At 45.3% G+C, this 19578-nt stretch overlaps 8 protein-coding genes across 8 annotated transcripts; 3 read left to right on the plus strand and 5 right to left on the minus strand.

The window, feature by feature from the left end:
* Nucleotides 1-4103: 4103 nt before the first annotated feature.
* On the plus strand, nt 4104-5372 carry FSST1_009807 (uncharacterized protein; the record flags this gene model as incomplete). The annotated part of the gene is made up of 5 exons (XM_083226812.1): nt 4104-4257; nt 4305-4535; nt 4589-4656; nt 4712-4872; nt 4928-5372. The coding sequence occupies 5 exons, from the start codon at nt 4104-4106 to the stop codon at nt 5370-5372; spliced, it is 1059 nt and encodes a 352-aa protein (XP_083085768.1).
* Nucleotides 5373-5927: 555 nt separating this feature from the next.
* On the plus strand, nt 5928-7979 carry FSST1_009808 (uncharacterized protein; the record flags this gene model as incomplete). The annotated part of the gene is made up of 1 exon (XM_083226813.1): nt 5928-7979. The coding sequence occupies one exon, from the start codon at nt 5928-5930 to the stop codon at nt 7977-7979; it is 2052 nt and encodes a 683-aa protein (XP_083085769.1).
* A 462-nt stretch (nt 7980-8441) lies between these two features.
* On the minus strand, nt 8442-8846 carry FSST1_009809 (uncharacterized protein; the record flags this gene model as incomplete). The annotated part of the gene is made up of 2 exons (XM_083226814.1): nt 8442-8551; nt 8600-8846. The coding sequence occupies 2 exons, from the start codon at nt 8844-8846 to the stop codon at nt 8442-8444; spliced, it is 357 nt and encodes a 118-aa protein (XP_083085770.1).
* Nucleotides 8847-11397: 2551 nt separating this feature from the next.
* FSST1_009810 (uncharacterized protein) lies at nt 11398-13014 on the minus strand (the record flags this gene model as incomplete). The annotated part of the gene is made up of 3 exons (XM_083226815.1): nt 11398-11438; nt 11514-12779; nt 12852-13014. The coding sequence occupies 3 exons, from the start codon at nt 13012-13014 to the stop codon at nt 11398-11400; spliced, it is 1470 nt and encodes a 489-aa protein (XP_083085771.1).
* Nucleotides 13015-13768: 754 nt separating this feature from the next.
* FSST1_009811 (uncharacterized protein) lies at nt 13769-14030 on the minus strand (the record flags this gene model as incomplete). The annotated part of the gene is made up of 2 exons (XM_083226817.1): nt 13769-13949; nt 14002-14030. The coding sequence occupies 2 exons, from the start codon at nt 14028-14030 to the stop codon at nt 13769-13771; spliced, it is 210 nt and encodes a 69-aa protein (XP_083085772.1).
* Nucleotides 14031-14950: 920 nt separating this feature from the next.
* Nucleotides 14951-16470, plus strand: FSST1_009812 (uncharacterized protein; the record flags this gene model as incomplete). Its single annotated transcript, XM_083226818.1, has 2 exons — nt 14951-15191; nt 15266-16470. The coding sequence occupies 2 exons, from the start codon at nt 14951-14953 to the stop codon at nt 16468-16470; spliced, it is 1446 nt and encodes a 481-aa protein (XP_083085773.1).
* A 471-nt stretch (nt 16471-16941) lies between these two features.
* FSST1_009813 (uncharacterized protein) lies at nt 16942-18117 on the minus strand (the record flags this gene model as incomplete). The annotated part of the gene is made up of 1 exon (XM_083226819.1): nt 16942-18117. The coding sequence occupies one exon, from the start codon at nt 18115-18117 to the stop codon at nt 16942-16944; it is 1176 nt and encodes a 391-aa protein (XP_083085774.1).
* Nucleotides 18118-19165: 1048 nt separating this feature from the next.
* On the minus strand, nt 19166-19430 carry FSST1_009814 (uncharacterized protein; the record flags this gene model as incomplete). The annotated part of the gene is made up of 2 exons (XM_083226820.1): nt 19166-19306; nt 19362-19430. 2 exons carry the CDS (start codon nt 19428-19430, stop codon nt 19166-19168), a joined length of 210 nt encoding a protein of 69 aa, XP_083085775.1.
* Nucleotides 19431-19578: the final 148 nt, after the last annotated feature.

Consider the following 19578-nt stretch of genomic DNA (forward strand, 5'->3'; position numbering starts at 1 on the left):
TCCATAATGTATCCCGACACAGTCTAAAATCAAGAGATATATAAGCCCATCATATGCTTGCTTAGCATATACCTAAAACTTATGACCTTTTCCTTAAACTCAGCGGGAGAGCCATCAAGGATATCTACGCTCACATCTTTCTTAACAAAATTGGCAAAGTGTAAACGAGCCTTTCTTTCCTCCTCTCGGTCTTGTGTTTGTGCTGGTGATTCACCCAGGGACTTCTTCGACTTCGGCCAAGAATCCAAGTCTCTTGTTTCGAACCAAGTGTACAATGACTCATTTTCTAAATCTTGTCTCAATTTGCAGTCTCTGGTTGCCATGTACTTGCCGTATGGAACCAGGGTCTCCCGAAATCCATATTGACAGCCTGTCGTATCGATGACCCATGTCTCCGTGGGGGAAAGCATATTAACCTTGATCGATGTGTGTGGTTGGGTAGCTCCGCCATCAGGAAGTAGATACGGTACAAGTGGTACCGTTTCCAGGTTTACATCGAATACCTCTAAAGTCGTTGCAACCATAGGCGAATAAAATTCTGTTAAATGTGAGAAACATTTCATATCTTATAAATACCCGAGAATGCTTACCTCTAATAAGTTTTTTAGCTAGACCACTCAATAGCGCCAGGGCTATTATGCCCTGATTAATCGTCAGAGCTACCTGTTTATGATGTTCATTGGTCGTTAGATGTACCGGGAAGGGTCCCCGTTTGACACGAGCGGTGTCGGCTCTCTCATTTTGATACAAATACAGTGTCCCGCCTATTTTTTCGATTTTCGTGAGATCATAGTCGTACCAAATATTCCGGTACGTCAACAAGGCTGTTTGAAGTATGCTGGCTGCACGCAATAATTTCTTTCGTCGCTTCATGATGCGGCATTTCGACTCATGGACGCTCCAGGCCTTCGTTTGACAATCACGACCACAGTATAAAATAGTCATGGCATCACCAGGTTCATATTCCGGTGCTCCAGTGCATCCAGCGCAGCACATGGTTGTCAGCTTTCCACATTGGGCACATTCTCCCGGGTCAGTTTCCATGCTGAAGAGATACAATCGTCGGTCAGAAAAGATTGAGTGGTCCTGGATAAAGGAACATGAAGACGATTTAGTTTGAAGGAAGTAAAATCTTACCTATGTTTGCGGGGTAAAAGACGGTCAGCCTGCTGCAAAAGATGAGGCCCCCTTTCGCCAAGAAAGGTTCAGGTACCTAACCTATGATGTAGGTAATTTTCTGCTGACAATCCTGAAGGAGATGCATGATTCACAGTGAAGACCAATAATGCAACAATGCGTGAGCAGTGTGCTAACAGTGGCGCCACAAGGCTGAGGGAGCTAACCTATAACATAGGCAAGTTTCTGCTGACTGCATTTAAACCCTTGTCAATACACTCAGCTCGTATTTACTAGACCAATAGCGGCTAGAGATAGTGTCGCACATGGGTAAAGATTATAATAACCCCTCTAAAAGTAAAACTATTAACCGCTTACTGTCTAGTGGTGAAAAGACATTCAAGGGCCGGTACTTCCATGGCATTGGATTGGACAAGATCAAGCTTCCTATTGAAGGTTGGCACGGGGTTAATGATGGCATGATTATGTTGGAGGGTGAGGAAACGGTCGCTGTGGATGCCTTTTTCAAGAAGCTACAGAATGAGGTGCTTCCGAATGCATGGGAACGTCTTTGGGCCTGTGAAGCATTTTGAGTTAGGTGTTACAACTTATCGGATTTCGTTTATTTTTGCTACTGACGACGAGATGACGTGAGTAGTGACAGGAGTCATGCAGTCGTCAGAATCAACTCATTCATTATTCTTGCAAGGATAAACTTGTCTTCGTATGGCCACTACATCAACGAACATGACCTGTGATATCCGATCGTCATTTCCTACTAGCATCGCGTCTCACCGCAATATCAGCTATTTCGCTCAACACCACAGAGGCAACCTTTGTATACCCCACATCAACGCCTTCACTGTCGTAATCAATAAATCAGCAATGTTCTCTCCGGGTCTGGTCGGCTTACAATGTCTCACTCTGTAGGATCTTCAGTCAAATCAAGGCTATACCTAGGGACCTTTAAGGCAGCATGGGCAAAGGGTATCGAGACGCAATGTCACTGGTGCAGAAATTACAACTGCGTCCCTAGCGTTTTGTTCTTAGTTACACGACAAGTTGCATTAGATGATCGAAAAGACAAGATCAGCAGGGACGTCCATGGTACGCTTTTCGTACGCCTAAAGTAGTATGGTCTGAGAGCATAGAGATAACTTCCATGCGTAACAATGCACGCTCCCAAGAAGCCTTACAAGAGACGCATCGTAGCAAATGAGTAAGCGGTCAGCTTTGAGCAGCTCCGTCCAACGGCCACATCCTATTTTCTCACTTCCAAGGCATGTCCGAAGGATCGGAAGCTCAGCCTGCATCATTAGTTTGATGCTCATCGCGTTACTCGGTACCCACACCACATTTTATCCCAGTAGTTTATGAATAACAATGGATCGGACTATGATGGTGATCGCAATCTGGCTCATGATCGGTAATGGAGGCACAGGAGGCTGAGACCGAAGGGGAAGCCCTCGGGAAGGATGCCATCTGCGGAAATCCCTGCTGGGCAAAGCAATTCTCCAACCGGCGGTATAACCGGTGAGCTAGCAATATACAAGACCGGTTTTGATTTCTTTTATGGCATCGCTACTTCTATAATTTGAAGAACGATCTTAGTCTTCCGTCAAGCTGAAGTCACAGATGGAGGAGTTACAGATTCATTAGGCTTCTACAGAAGTACTAAGATAATAGAACAAAACCATCAAAGTGCCTACGACGAGGAGAATTACGAAACAATGAGCGAGTGTATGCTTATGATGTATCGAATGACTGAAATAAAGACAATCTATCCTTTAGTCTGAAACTGGTATGTGGCGTAGCCCATGAGCATGATGACGCCATTTCTTCTTTTCTTTTTCATGCTATTGTGTCCTCCGCAGCCCTGAGTACTGCATAGACTGGCCGAGAACTAATACTGCAAAAGTGCAAGTCCATTAGCCCTTATGGCAGAGATAACATGTACCTCCTCCTGGGGAGTGCGGAATCTTTATTGTTCCTGTTGCTGTGGGTCAGAGAGTCTATAGCATATCAACTCATGAAATTGGGTAGCGCGTTTCTGACTTCTCGAGACTAATGCAGAGCTTATGCGGGTAATAGGGTCTATTACCGCGTAACAGCCAGCCGAATTAGTAATAGAAGGGAATGCCTAATGGCCGTCGGAGCACCTCCGGTAACACGGAGAATATATCGCTCTAGATCTTTGCTCAGCTGTTGTTATCAAAAGATCGGCAGGGAATACGAAGGCTTTATGACATGCAAGTCACGCCAATGGACATTTTCATGTCGATTGGCATACGTTTAGAATGGCGAGACAAATTTGGTGGACGGATATAGTTTCCAGTAAACAAGCTCTACAAGCATGAGAAAATGTTTATTTAATAGGTCTAGACGCTTTCCAAAGTCTGATATACTTTTTCTTTCGCTCTGAAGCTTCAAGTTTCCAATTCGAAAAAAATAGGTCTCACGAAGTAACATTGTTCCTACACGATATAAAGTCTATAGAAGCCCACTTCTTCCTCCAGTACAAGAAATGCCAAGACAACAAGTCTCCATGCTAGTGAGTATGCCCAGTCCCTGGTCCCTGTTATGAGAAAACATTTGCAGCATGGTAAATGCACATTGGTTGTCTCTTCTCTCTTTCCCTTCCCTGCACTGCATAAACTGGCTGAAATCTGATGCAAGAGTGTAGTAAAGTGGCCGAAATGGAGAATTGCTTTTGTCGTTACCCTGGGTCCTAGAGCTGTGCGATGTCGGTGAGGCCTTGTGTGATGAATCATTACATTGCTATCTGAATAGAATCAAGTCCAATTCTACAGTCGTACACAAGGATGAGAAGGGAATCATGTCGCTTACTCTGCCCATATACGTGTTAAATTGAACAGATCCCACGATAGCCTTCCGACCAAGCTTTCTGATATATATTCATCATCTCTGTCCCCTTTTTCTGGCTATGTTGGGCCGTGATTGTCTCATCCTTCAATGCCTCCTCCAAGATGAATCCAACTACCAATTTTGAAAGATTCCCTTCTTCGATCAATCTCCCTGGAACTTGGGATGGTCATCAGTTTGCGAATGAAGCTCAGTTTGTACACCATCTCGATGATTTTGAAATACAAGAAGTCAAGGATGCTCTTTTTCACTTCAAAGGTATATTCCAAATGAGCGCGGAGTCGACAGCTTCTAATCGTCGGTAGCTCTTGGTTTAGACGGAGATTTGATCTGCCGCGAAAACTTCCCACTGCCAATGTTGGGGAAGAAGCTGGACACTATCCGTCTCGATATATACGAAGGTAAAGGTTTTGGTTTGATTCGAGGGTTAGATCCACAGGACCACTCTTCGGTGGATTTGACCATGATGTACCTTGGTATTCAATCTTATATTGCCAACAGCTGTGGCCGACAAGATGAAAAGGGAAACATGCTGGGTCAGTATTGCATTACCACTCTTTTCAGATAGGTATCTAATCCTGCCATCTAGTCCATATCGTGGCAGATAACTCCTCTGAACTCACCAGCCAGCATCATCGACACTCGACATCAGAAATCGTACGTCTGATATGGTTCTCACTTGCCTACCTAGCCTCTGACAGTGATCCTCTAGACATTTCACAATGAAGAGGCAGGAGATATTATCAGCTGGTTAACAAGAAGTTCCGCTGCCTCGGGGGGGCGATGCATCATTGCTTCGGGTTACGCCGTTTACAACATTCTGAATGGTGAATCAATCCGTCTTCTGTCTCAGTCGGATTGGGTATTTCCAAGGTCAGAACGCCACTAGCACATCCGTTCTTCTTTGATCCATGCTAACATCTCCAAGCCAGGAGGCCTGTCCCAGACCGATATTCTTCTATCACGATAAGAGATTCATTGTCAACTTTGGACGCATTCCGCTTGTTGGAAATGCAATCCACCCACGTTCCCCTAGCCTTCCGGCTATTTCTAAACAACAACATCAAGCTCTGGATGATATCGAGAATGCTGCTAGACGGGTGCAATTGGAAATCAAGACTCAGCCAGGTGATATTCACTTCATCAACAATCTCTTCATACTACACAGACGAGATTGCTTCAAGGACGGTGATCAGGCTGGAGAACTACGACACCTGGTTCGGATGAGACTTAAAGATGATGTTCTGCATTGGGATTTGCCTGATGGTCTGAAGAAGGAATGGTCAAGCTGTTTTAACAACATGTCGTCAAAGTTGTGGCACATTGATCCTATGCCCCAAGGGTACTTTCCCCTCAGATCGTACCCGAACTAGACAGTATACGTACCAATCATTCACATTGTGAATAGGGCCCAGTCCCGCTTGTCTCCTAATCACGCGTCTAGCTGTTATCTTGACATACTTACATCTATTGGAATACCGTCCCGTAGAACATCACTACGTTTTTACGGTTAGTATTCTTATATCCAGGAAGAATCTTGTCTAATGCAAGAACAGAACTTGTAGCTTAGCCCTTTTCTCAGTGGCAGCTCGAGATAATCGTAGTCTTAGTGAAGTAACGCCGTCGTTGGGTACCTATGTTGAGGCTAATTTACAGGAAAAACAGGAACCATGTCTTAGGGCCAATCAGAGCTTTCTTGAACTGGCCAATTAGATTCTGTTCCTTACAGCTTACAGGCTAGCCTTTCCGTTGCCTACCTCAGCCGGGTCTGCGTATGACAAGCCGAAAGTCCCAGGGTACAAGCACAGCCTCGATAGGCTACCTCCACTTTCTATTTAATCCCGGTTCAGGATTCTTACATTTATCGTCTCAAACATCGTTCTTTTTTTATTTTCCGCAACTAAGCCGTCGACAGGCCATTTCAAGCCATGCCTTCATTTCAGTACGTTCCGTTGGCTATTGGTGAAAGCGAAACAGACCAGCAGGAGTTTCGGTTTTTAGAACTGCATCCCGGCTCATCTGACGCTCCGCTGGTTGGGACCATGTTGCACAGAGTGATAAATCCTTTTACGGAGGAGAACATATTTGACTTTGAAGCGCTATCCTACTGTTGGGGTTCCCAAGCCCATCCCGAATCCATCACACTTACAAATGAACTACGGGCGAATGAAGAAGAAGTGGTTGAATCTGAGGCGGGACATATCAACATCGGAACAAACCTGGCATCAGCTCTACGAGCCCTAAGACACCCTAGCGACAAGCGTATTCTCTGGTGCGATTCTGTTTGTATAAATCAGAAAGACCTTTCGGAACGTTCTACGCAGGTAGATAATATGCATTGGATCTATCGCACTGCTAGAAGCGTCATTATCTGGCTAAGTGCTGAGACTACTTGGAGCATCATGGCCATGGAAACAGTCCGGTGGGCAGCAAGCCAATTGCTTTCAGTGGATTCTAATTCGGAAGCGATATCCTTCGAGTTCAAACCTGGCGCAGATGAGCGTCTTATCAAAGATAAGCATATCCCGCTCAGTCTTTCCCAGTGGCAAGCTGTGGAACAATTGTTAGACCTGAATTGGAACAAGCGTCTCTGGACTTTTCAGGAGGCTCGTTTGGCAAAGCAAGAATCCTGTATCGTTAAGCTAGGAGGGGAAGAAATTCCGTGGATGAAACTTAGGGACGCCATTTGCCTAATAGCTGGATTGAAAACTCCGCCTTCAAACGCCATTCAACATCCAGCTTGTTGGAATACTAATCTGGAAAACTTTGCCTGGAAGGCTCTGTCACCCGATACAGACCGCGACAGGGATTATAACGACTGGGTGGCATCGATATCGGAAGCAGCATCATTCCAATGCTCCGATAGTCGTGATCGAGTATATGCTGTTCGGGGATTAATCGCCCCAACAACCAGCAAGCACGTCAAAACAGACTATACAAAGTCTACTAAAGAGGTATTCGAGTTGGTCTGTCTGAATCATATCGTCCAGAAGGGAAATCTCGACTTTCTAAACATGTGCAACGGAGCTTCCTGCCCAAGCTGGGTAGCAGATTTGGAAATGCCATTGAATAGGCTCTACATTGACAGCAATGCTGCGGGTGCATCCTTATGCTCGGCATATATGGTAGAGCCTGGTGTTTTGGAGGTAGCTGGTATGCTATGTGACGAGCTAGGCCATGACCCTATACTCATAGACTGCGATGGAGGATGGAAGCATGCCGTACGGATTCGATCAATCGTCAATGTCTTCCAAGCTCTGTCAAACACAGATTTACATAACGACGATGAATGCCTTGACAAGCTGATTATGATGCTCACCTATGGAGATGTCAGAGACTATAGTACCGTCAGATTTGAGCGCCCTAGGGATCGCGGAAGACACTTTCTCAAAGACTGGAGATGGAGAATACGGCAATGGTTGTCCGGTATCTTCGTTGATGAACACGATAATGAAAACCCACGAGAAGCTGACGCATCATACCTCGATTCGACGGATTCAGGAACATTGACCGGCTGTTCAAGGACATGCAGCGGAAGTTTCGTTCGTGTTCCGATGGCCAGTCAAAGTGGTGATAAAGTGGCTTGTTTCCTTGGCTCAAGATCACTGATAATACTGCGGCCCCAATCCAATCCCAACACATATCAAGTGATCGGTCCAGGATACCATCCAGGGTTTTCGAAAGAAGAGGCGTTTCTTGGCAGTGACTTCTACGGTTGGCAACCGTTATGGGCATCAAAGCGAAATTACTTGGTATTCTACAAAGACGGACAGCCTTTACGCTATGCGGACCCCCGACTAGAAGGAGTCCCTCTCGAGGGAGATTATCAAGAAGCTTATACTGAGTCTTCTGATAAAGAGGAAGGATGGCAATATTGGACGCATCCAAGTACGGAAGAGATTACACTAAATAATCCGCGTTTGTCTGAGGCGGCTTTGAAGAAAAGAGGAGTACCAATTACGAGATTTCATCTAGTCTGAGAAGTGTTTATCGATTTATATACCTGATGATAGCAAGTTTCATCGACACTCTTTCGATAGCTGAGACATATGACTTTATTTATGAGAGGATGGATGTTTTAAAAGAACGCTTGTATTTATAGTGATTTCTTTTACAGAAAAATAAGCACTTTGGGAATGACGTTTAGAAGCGAGATGTAAGGCTTTCCCAGCTGGTATAACTTGTGACGATATCTTGTTTGAGAACATGCCCTTGCGGCCCTATGATACTGTTTTTTACTGAGCGTTTATTGTTTTGGAGTATCTTATTTCTTCCCAAATAATAGAAAGTCTCAAAATACATAAATAACTCTTGAATATCCATTCTAAAAAACTAATGCTAAATCCATTAACCCATTAAATAACCATCTTATCATCTATACCACCCACCATATTAATTCACGCCCATAAGCGGCAATCTTCCTTCCAGTTCCCTTGTACTCTCTACTTGCACACAGTTTTGTAACTATTAAAATGGGTCGGGGCCTTGAGACATTGAAAGTCCTTAGGGCTCTTCTCTCCATGCCTGCAATGCGTGTCTTGGAAAACCAAAACTAGTCCCTTGTCAGTTAGTGATTCATTATAAAGGTGGAGGGACTTACGTTTGCAGCCCTTGACGTGTTCAGTCTGACTGACAGACTTGACCTTGTCACTGAACTTGAAGCATTGGCCAAGCTCGTCGCGGTGTGTGGTCAATTCGCCAAGGTTTCCGATGTTCTCGTTGTTTCCACAATCTGGAGAACTCCAAATGCGGGAGCCGATGATGTTGAAGGGTAGTTCATCGCTTTGAGGCTCGGCGGTGGCGCCCATTGCCAGGGCAGCAGTGACGAGAACGGTGGTGAAAAGCATATTGTTGGTATTAAATATTGAGATGCTGGTTATTTTGAGAGGTTGGAAGGTTTGCTTTCAAGATGTTATCGATGATATCTGGATGTGATTGTGGCCAAGACAGGACTTTATAAATACAAGAAATGGCTACGTTACATTTGTTATAGTAATATGTATCATGCTTCTGGAACTGCCGATTCGCATATAAGTGCTCAATCGAGCAATCACTGCATACAAGCTGCAATTATCAGCACTAGTAATACGAGTATAAGCTCACAATAGTAAAAAATGGTATTATCAGCCATGCCTATCTTTATCGTTCTACTAGATATCTTACTGCAGCATTACGCTGATCAGCGGGACTTGTGATATGCAACTATGTCATGTGCTTCTGTAGTGTGCTTCTGTAGTGTGCTTTTGTAGCGTGCTGACGTCGAAATACGAGAAAAAGGGTAGCTATCACTGCAACCATCACGGCGATCGCTAACATTACTGTACAGAAAAAACGATTGGAAATCTATACATGATATGTCTTAATAATCTGACCACATCATCGTATTTCGGAACTCGCGGCTATTCTATTTACGATATAGCTGAACCCAATTGATCGACGCCAGCATCATGATATAGAGTGAGACTGAGCTCCGCCTCAAAACTCGGACCCTGCGGTATGTCATCATCACCCCGCATTTGCCGACAATAATCTGGTTTTAGTGTTGCAGTATGCTACAAACATGGAACCTCGTGATAGCTACATATACCAAAAATACGAATGCCGCTTGTTCCGAGTCGTTTTCTTTCTATCTACCGTATCCCTCACTATGGATCGTTACTCAAATTGACTTGAACCAAAGACATCTATCTCGACGAGATGAAATTCGGTAGCTTAGTGGATCTGAAGCTAACTCAGCCATCTGACCATTGACAAGCTTAAAATGGAGTCGTTAAGCTACTAAAGTCCATATGTTAATACGGTGGACCATATAGCAAGTTTAGAAAGAACAAGCACAATAAAGATCTATTTCACACAAGTGTCCAAAGCAGTCAAAATATCCTACACATCTGAAGCTATCCGTGGAGGAACTGGAAGCATATCTTCATATCGTCCAAGCAAACCATCAGGCCTTGTTCCGATCAAAACCTTGTCCTTCTCTTTACCACAGTTCATCATATCCGACCATAGTCTTACCACATTATTTGCTCTTCCATTTATCCCACCCTCCTCCCATTCGCGATTGACTCTGTTCCACTCGCCCTCGTACTGTCCTCAAGCACAAGGCTTACAAGCATTGCTCGCCACACCTTCAGTTTCGTCGAAGGTATAGCCATTATTATTTGCCCGCTCCAGCATATCTGCATCGATGTTGAAATTGAGTACCTTGTCTTTTAACATGGCCGGTGACGGTGGCTAGAAGTTGAGTCCCATCGAGAGATAAAATACCAGTAGATGTGGCGGGATTGAGCAGAGGTTTAACGGTATTTTCTGCAAGGGATAGATCTGATGCGACATTGTATCATCCCAAAGGTTTATCGGTGTATTCTTCAGGATGGGCTTGATAAGCCACCGCTTTGATTATCGTCTCTCTTCTTGTATCACGTGGAACAGCATTTTGCCCTTCTCTTCCTGACCGATGTTCACTTCCACTGTCGACTCGATAGCCCCAGCGATATTTAGGTAGTGAAATGACCTCTTGCTGTGCCAATGAAATGTTGACCGTTCATTCTTTGTCAGTTGCTCTGATTCTGTTGTCCTTTGCAGTGACCGCGTTTGCAGTAAATGCCAGGGTCACAGTGAACTGAACATGCCCTGTTTCAACAGCCCACGTATTCTTGGGAATGTTTCAACATAACCAAACCTGGTCAATGCCCCATATTCGTGTGCCAGTTAGATTTTGTTAACACCCAAATTGTTGAATCTCCCTCATAGGAATAGACAACGCTGCCTTGCAGGTCTCGCACGTTCCTGGCCCAAATATCAGGGACCATGATGATGGCGTCCGCCCACAAGTTCAGGCAATCCTTTCCAATGGTGTTATTCCACTCCTTGAACTGATCAAACATGATGCCGTGGCATTGGTGTCGATGGTAGAGACAAATCATGTCGAGATGGAAGTTGATTTAGACATTGGTGCCAAAATACAACTTTCGATGGCTGACATGATAAAAGAGTCGGTGTTTGGCCAATGTAGTGAGGAGAATACTGCGTCTAGCACAGCAAATTCGATAAAAATGCTTTTCGTTGGGCTTCGGAACGAGATATGGGAGCCCGGTAGTGATTTCTCTGATTGTGGTGTGATTACAAACTATACCATCGGAGCTTCTGGCGTCGTCTTTGATTTATTAGAAACCTAAAAAAGGAAAGGTTCAGCATAACGGTTCCAATAGACTCCCCAACAAGTTCAACTTGCGGCTCCCTCCACTCCAGTTGATGTTGTTCCCGTCCGTCGCCATGAGATTCAGGTTGAAGAATAAATTTATCCGTAGTTTGAGGCATTCTGAAAGGATCGCCAGAACATCAATATCTGCAATAGACGAGCGTCTTGCTTTTTACAAAGTTTTGTACCTTTGTTATTTAGTTGTTTGGGTTGTTGAGATGCGGTTCACCCTCAGCGACTTACGGGTTTTCGGTTAACTGAAGTAATGGCAAAGAAGTGTCTGCCGAATCGTCATGGAGAATGTCGACGAAACTCCATGGTTCTGCTTCGCCAAGCATTTGCAGATCTGCTGTTGAAAATTCCATTGGGTATTCGACCTGCGGCATCGGCGATCCGATTGAGAAGTTGAACATGTTCTTAATAGTCTGAAAGGCCCCTTCGGGCTCTGCGCTCGAGAAGTTGACAGGCGAACTTGACATTTCAGAGGGAAGAGCGTAAGACGGGAAAATGCCATCGCTTGAGAAGGGATTCGTAGTTGCAGGAAGAAAGTTGGGTTCAGAGTTTGTTCGAACCATATTCTCTACGAGGGAGATATCAGAATTCAAGGTTGATTCTCTTGAATTTGTTTCCGAAGGTTTCTGCTCGAAACGGGTTTCAACCTTATTGAGGAATTCGAGTAGCAGTGAGTGAAGCTGATCATTGCAACTGGGTAACTCTCTTCCTCTTATAGAACTGGAGATGATTTGGTCCCCCTCTTTCTTCCAAACACTGCGAATTATCCCAGTGACTTCCTTGAAAATATTGTCAAGATAGGGGTCCATTGTGGGATTCTGTTTCCCAAACAGAACCTCCCAGATTTTGTACCACTGTTCTTTCGATGATAGGCTCCTCTCGAAGCGCACTTTGATAGCATCTTGTGCAGCTGGTGAGACGCAGTCAATATTCGCTGCCGAATCCTGGCAGCAATTCTCTTGTCTAATATGGTGGTCGTAGACCTTTTGTGATGAGAACCCTTCAGAGCACCTTAGGCAATTGTAACGAGCTGTATGTTTTCTTTTTAGATGTTGCTTAACGTCTGAGATACGGGCCATTCGGAGATTGATGCACTCCAAATGGCGCTCAGGGTCCTTCCTGTAGTATGGACATGCAAATGTCTCTCCTTTCCTATTCTCGACATCGTCACCACCCAAACGAGGATCTACGTCCTCATTGAGTTCAGCAGTATTTTCGTCATGTTCAGATGTGCGGCTCCTTTTCTGGGGCACTCCACAACCCTCACCTCGCTTGGCTGGCCTTTTATTCGGGTTTGGTGAAGGGATGCATGTTCTGCTATCTGATTGCGGCCAACTCGAACATTGCTCGAATATGTCAAATGAGGGCCTGTCAGGATCCGAACGATATTCACTCCCAATCTTCTTACCTGACATATATCGGAGTGATGATCCCGGTGTTTCAGATACCTCTTCCTTCTGCAACAACGCTCTATCAAGCGACCCTACCTGGGGTGGGCTTTGACAAAGCCATGTACTGTCGAACACACGAATATCGGATGGCTCTTCTTTGTAGACTTCTGGCGGTTCTACGAGAAACGTAGATTAATGTCAGCTTCCTTCACTTGTTCAGAGGTTCAGAGGTTCAACAATTATCTCACTTGGGGCCAGTAGGCTTAGTTTCTTGTGTCTATTTGTTTGGGAATCGGAGGCTCGTAAGCTTGATGTTGTTTGTCTGGTCGACGCTGCATTGAAGCGTTGCGATATGTTGTCGTTGACTTGAACATTTGAACTGGACAGCGTGGGAGGCACATTACTGATCATGTTCGGTCGCTTCCGTGATATCTTAATGTCACTGTCCGCGTGTAAGTAGTCTTTCGCAAAGGTCTTTTGGCAGGTCGGCGTCCGTGATATCAGACTGGCGGTCAAGGTAGATGTGCCTGTCACAGTGGCAATGCATCAAACAAAGTAATAGGTAGGGATGATACGAATCTAAGATTGATCAGATAATGAAGAAGCAAGAAGGGGGTCAGGTTGAAAATGAGAGGGAAAAAAAACATCGCAAGGCAGACGGGGCCGGCGACAAGAGTACTTACCATAATATACATACACACGGAGGGGTGGCAAATCCACGTCACGGGAAGTGAGACTTGATACCCAGTATACAGCCTGTTACGACAGGGTACGAACGACAAGGAATCCTAGAGGTTTCCGCCATGAAATAAATTACCATTATACTCCGGTCGAGAAACGTAAGACGGCTAAGGCAGCCACCGCTAGCGGTGTATGGTTAAGGCAACTTGAGACTTGACCAAATCAATTACAGCGTCTTATCTAGACTAGACGACATATAGAAGTGATTGACACGGCAAAGCCTAGTGACGTGCCTTAGCCTGTTTACTCCCGTCCACCAATTTGGTGGAATATTACACTATACTATCAATTCAATAATATTCTTTAAAATGAATGCATTGACTCCCGGTCATCAACCCACAATCCGCGAATAGTCGCGATAGTAAAATTATCAATAAATACAGAACAGAACATAATTTTCTTCAGTACTTAGATTTAAATCCGCCTAAATGTGCGCCTTGTGCCCTGTCTCGGCTGATTCCTTCTTTGAGGGTGGTGGGCTTGCGGGCTGTACTCCGCTGCGGCCACCGGCCAGCAGCCTGCCTTGGATATCGAGGCCCCTATCCGCCATCCAGTCTTGAATGCGGCCATTGTATTCTTGATCCGCGGGCGACCTAAGCGAATCCCTGTTGGTGGATTAGTTTTTAGGCCACTAGACAATCAGTGTTTGAGACAGACCTCTTGGAAGTCTGGGTAGATGCAAGCATGGTGGTGAGTTTGTGATGGCTTTGATCGTTTCGATTGTTTTAACAAATGTGTAACTTCTTGGAAACAATAGCACGAAGATGTTGAATATATTTGTAGCTCCCATCTCCCACAATTGCGTCCCCTTTCCCCTCGCAATTGTGGCCAGCCATGGTAGACTCCGCGATCGTGGACTTGAACAATTGAATATGGCTCAGCACGCAGCATTGCCCTTCGAGTAGATGGGTGAGGAATCTGCCCTGCGTGTTGATAACCATGGCTCACCACAGTTGCGGACGATATTCTGAGACAAAACCCGTAAGTGGCGGCTGGATGACAGCCTTGATAGGCCACGTAACTCGGCTGCAGCATGTTTTGACAAATCAACTTGTTAAACACGGGGGTTTCTACAAAAAAAGATGGACGCAGGTTCCCCATCTTCCACAATTGCGGAGAGCACCAGGCGAACCAAGAGGCCTCCTTGGAAGCGAACCACCCGCTATTGTTCCGGCTTGATGTTCTACTCAACGCCTCGAAACTCGTTCTTTGTTAGAACGAAGGGGTATTCATTGAGGATAACAATGCGTATTATAACGCTTTTAACCCTCAATATTCGCCTTGGAGTTCCATATCGTGCTATTCATATGATCAATTATCATCTTGATGGTTCGGGAGGGATGAAATGTACCTCCCATCGTCCACACCTGCGTAGAGCGCCTCTTTTGTCAGGCCTGGCTTTGTAGTTTTGTCGCAGAGGCGCTGTCTGTCTGCCTTCTCCTCAATTGCGCAGTAAGGTTATTCTCTGCAACAGGCAAAAACCAGATTTCGCCTGAGGTTGGTTATATGCCCCACGACCTCCTATCAAGTTGGTTATCCCTTTTTCTTTTACGAACGATCTGTGTTTGTTTGTGATATCTCATTGTAGCCAACGGCCAACTGCATCATGTTTCACCCCTTTAGGTTTGTGCACCGGCACAAACCTTTACCAATAAATGCACCATCCCACAAAAGCCTTACTAAACGGCAACTCCTATTACATATGATTAAACCTAAATGCAACCACGATAAATCCGAAGTTACTACAATCGCTAAACGACTTTTTACTCTTACACTAGACAATAGTGACACCAACAGCGATGGTGCTTACCCTAAACTTGATTCGTTGTCGGGTGTTGATGAAAATGGTACTGCAGCTTACTCCAACAACATACCTACTACCCGAGTGCCTTCCTACGAGAACTAACACATATCAACTCAGGGTTAGACACGCAGATCATCACGCCTGCAGCGGAGTTGATCCTACTCAGCGATGGTCAATACAACACTGTTGGTACTGGCGAACCCTCGAGTCAAAAGCGCCCCCCAGACGGTGCAAACCAGCCTGGTCGGAACGGGAAGAAGCAGCGCCCAAACAAAACCCCTACCAACGGATCCGGTAGCGGTACGGGTGACGGAAATAGCCAGGGAAACAACAAAGTCCCTCCACCCGACGGACCCAGATACCCTCCGCCGGAGAACCCACGCGGCCAAATGTGGGAATGCCCTTTCAACAAGCGCGATCCAGATCGGTATCCGGATTGTAAAAGCATTCGCATGCACCGTAGTGTTTCGGATGTCACTACACACATAGAAAGGCAGCATCTGGTCAAGGAAGTCACAATCGAGCCGGGTACCCAACCTAACAAGGTTGCTCTGTATTGCCCGCGGTGCCGCGACCAATTTTACGGGCTGGGCGCTGACGGTAGGCTCCGTGATCATCTGGCAACCTGCAGAATCCTGGCCACTATTGAACAGACTGGGGTATTTTTGCCCAGTGAGCTCAAAGAACTTAGGCTAGAACTTCGTTCAGGGTCTAACGACGTTCAGAAGTGGTACATGATTTGGAAGAAGTGTTTCCCAGACACAGACCTTCCAGCATCACCATACCGGGATGATTTTGTCTCTCGCTCGCAAGCTGAACATATCTTCCGATCGGCTTTCAATTCTTGCTTTTCCAGTGTATTCTTGACTGGGGATGACATCGGATCTATCATCAGCCAAGCCTTGAACGGAATTTATCCTGGTTCTTCATCAACCACGGCCGAGCCCCAGGATAGCATTTCTATCCCGCCACAAGTCCAGTACCAACCAGCACAGCCGCTATCTCACCAGCCAGATTTGCTCAACCTACCACAAAATATCGAGCAATACTCGACATCTTTTGCAGACACCAACCCTTTCCACCAGCCGCATCAGCTCGCTGCAAGTTATGACTTTGCTTTACCGAATGATTTGCTGTCTACTGGAAATGAAGTCAGCCATTTCGGACCCTCCATTGCGCCATTGCATCCACATAGCGGTGTCAGTACCCATATGCCATCTCAACCTCAGCACTATCCTAGCCCTTCTTTACCAACCACCAATCAGTATCCTGCAGAGGACGACGACGACTGGGAGGCGTTTTTTATCACTGGCACGCAATAGAAACGACAGTTGCCAGTAGTTGGATTATAGACTTGCTTGTTTATTATACCCCTTCTTGTACGATTATTTTTATGCATATATATATTTTTTTCTCTCATGGTTTTAGACGAATACAGGATTCAATTTGCTGGAGATTCAATCACTTCTGAGTTGTTTAGTGAAACGACATCTACTATAATATAATGAATTAATATCGTAATGTGTTTTTCATCATCCCTTACTTCCTCTTTCAACCTCAGTTAAACACAAGCCAAAGCCATCATCGCGCAACGTACCAAGACAAACTACCAGCACAGTCAATCGTGGTCTTTGGTTGCACATAGCTAACCACTGTCGTAGTTTTCGTACACGATGCCGGCTATCATCAAACCACAAGCCCTCAGTCCATCAATATAATAATAATACTTTATTATTGAGGGAAGTTTATCTTACTAGGAGATATTGGAACCTATAAAATATCTCTCAATTAAACTAATCACGCCATTTAGTCAAAGGCTCATGCTCCTTCACAATTTCCTTCAACAAATCGTCCAGTGCTACCTCGAATAAGATATCATGGGAGTTCTCATTCCTTTCTCCATCAAAACCCTCATCCTTCAGATAGTCGGCAACGCATTGGCGACCATTCAATTCCCAAAAGTCGCGTGCCATAGAGACGACAAGTCCGCAGCCTCGATCTAGGTACGGGGATTGAGGCGGCTTAGAGGCAGGGAAGACGATGGACCAGATACGACACCAACGTTTCTTCTCACCCCGATAATACCGATCCCTGCTGATCAACATAGCTTTCTGATCTTCATTCAGCCCAGCTATTGGGTCTGGATCACGCTTCATGCATATGTTGTCTATAATATGGTTATCGCGGTGTATCACCGTCTCAAATTCTTTGTTACATATATAACAGTGATGGTGTCGAGAGTGTTCTCGTAGAAGATGCTTGGTGACGTCTTCTATCGACTGCAGATGGCATTGGAGGCATCGTTGAAATCTGGCTGGAGCGTAGATGTTGTAAGGGCATGCTAGGTGGTAGAAACCTCTCGATCGCACAGGGTGAGAGACCAAGACGAATTTCTGATCACTGATACTGTCGGCCTCCTCGTGTCGCGGGTGGCTTGATTGCAAATGCGACGCCTTGAAACGTTTTCGCGGAGGTAGTCGGTCATCTGATGGAGCAGTGTATTCCACTCCAGCGCTCCAACGCTTAAACTCTTTAGTTGATAGTGGCTGTAGCTTGAGTCTGTGGACCTGGAGGTCATGGTTTTGTGGCTCCAACGGGGGTTGATGAAGTTTGAATTCCTGGCTGGGACGTTTATGGTACCAGGGTTCAGTCTCGTCCTCGGAGGATGAGTTTTCATAGTAATTGGAATTGGCCTCATAAATAGATTGCCAACCAGGCTCATCTTCCGAAGAAGAGGGTGTGGTAACATGGTATTGTACTAATGCATTGGATTGGTTGTCAACAGATGACCTGCATAGGTCTGCTCTGATCCGTTTGGTTCCTCTCGATGCCAAAATATGTGGGGGAGGACGGCTGGACCTGGGTGAGCTATGTCGTATTGGCAGCTTGCGCATAGGTGATTTAGTCATTAAATCCGGGCGCTGACCTGGTGAAGGGTTTGAAGAGTAAATACAGTCGCATAGAGGCATGTTGATTGAAGTTGCTCTCAATGTTAGATGGCGAATTTCATCAGTTAACGGCTGTTGAATAGATATACGGACCCAAGTTGCAGTTTCACTGTTCAGTCGCAGCACAGTTGTGATTATGATCAACAGCCAATTATATCAATCGAATAAGCGAGTTGGAGTAGCAATCCCGGCGACATGCAGCCACAATGCTACAACTCTACACAATTGTGGAAGCCTGTGGAGGCTTGAAATGACGCATGCCATTCGCCATGTTTGCGTGACCGATATTCCATGGTGAACAAGACGTAATTGGAAAGCATTCACAGGCTGAGTCCCAGCTTTGCACATGAGTACTTTATATCGGACACCGTCACGGTTGTGGACCTGGCTGACATTTCATCAGGTGGTTGGTCAAGTGAGCATTCTGGCGCTAATAGCACTCAGACGACTGACGCATTGCTTATTCTCGTCTTACGTGTGTGAATGACAGACGCGACTTGAAATTCCAATATATACATATTTCGGCTTGAAATCGAACCATTCATTCACATTCTGAGGTGTACACCTTTTCAAAGCCTTCGGTGAGTTTTCCGTGGGCTGCTATTTTAGACACTGCTCGTAACAGCATTAAGCTATAATATTGACACTACACATTTGTGGAATGCTGCGGAGCCTCTGGGCTTACCACGATAAGTTCATTCACATTTTGCCCAATGACCATTTCTTCCAACCCCCACGTGGAACGGGCGCTGATATATAGATTGATGTCTGGATGACTATTGGTTATGTGATACCAGGCTTGAAGGTCCTTATCCAGCTTAGCAATCTTTATTACAGGACCGTAGTGCTCTTCAGTGATATAAGCAACCTCAGTGTTGGAGACATGATTTTCATGAGGCCGCCATAGTGGTTGAAGAAGAAGATAGCTCAGAGGCTACCAGGAAGCAGGTACATTATCTTGATAGTCCTTGTGTCCTTCACAATAAAATCCAATGGCAAGTGAAACACTGAGATTGGCCTTTCCTCAATTAAATAATTTGCTAATTCGTTTTGCCGTTGACAAATCCTCTCACTTTGCATTTTGGTTGGAGCGTGACTTATAGTTTGCATCTTTGCACAGGAACCAAGCACTGTTTAGCGTGTCAAAAAGAAAAAAGAAGTTGACAATGCCCCAGAGAACAGTAGCTCCACCGAGGCAGAGAACAGTTCCCTTGAAAAACGGTTAGTAAAGAACAATCACTGAGTCAATGACGACAAACACATACCTTCCACGGTTCAATAATACGAATGTGGCCAATACCGAAGTTCAGAAGACCTCCCAATGCGTCAGCCATGGTGTTCCCTAGGAATCAAGCCGCGTGTCGCAGAGGCTGTTCTTTGCGCCCATAGAACATGGCGATCATGATAGTCATGCCAGGGGCAATGGCTATATTTACTAATTCTCATCACTGTGAAATTATCCACATAGTAATTAGTCTGCCA

Source organism: Fusarium sambucinum, chromosome II (genome assembly GCF_050947815.1).
Source record: "Fusarium sambucinum isolate potato_lamoka chromosome II, whole genome shotgun sequence".
NCBI classification, from domain to species: Eukaryota; Fungi; Ascomycota; class Sordariomycetes; order Hypocreales; family Nectriaceae; genus Fusarium; species Fusarium sambucinum.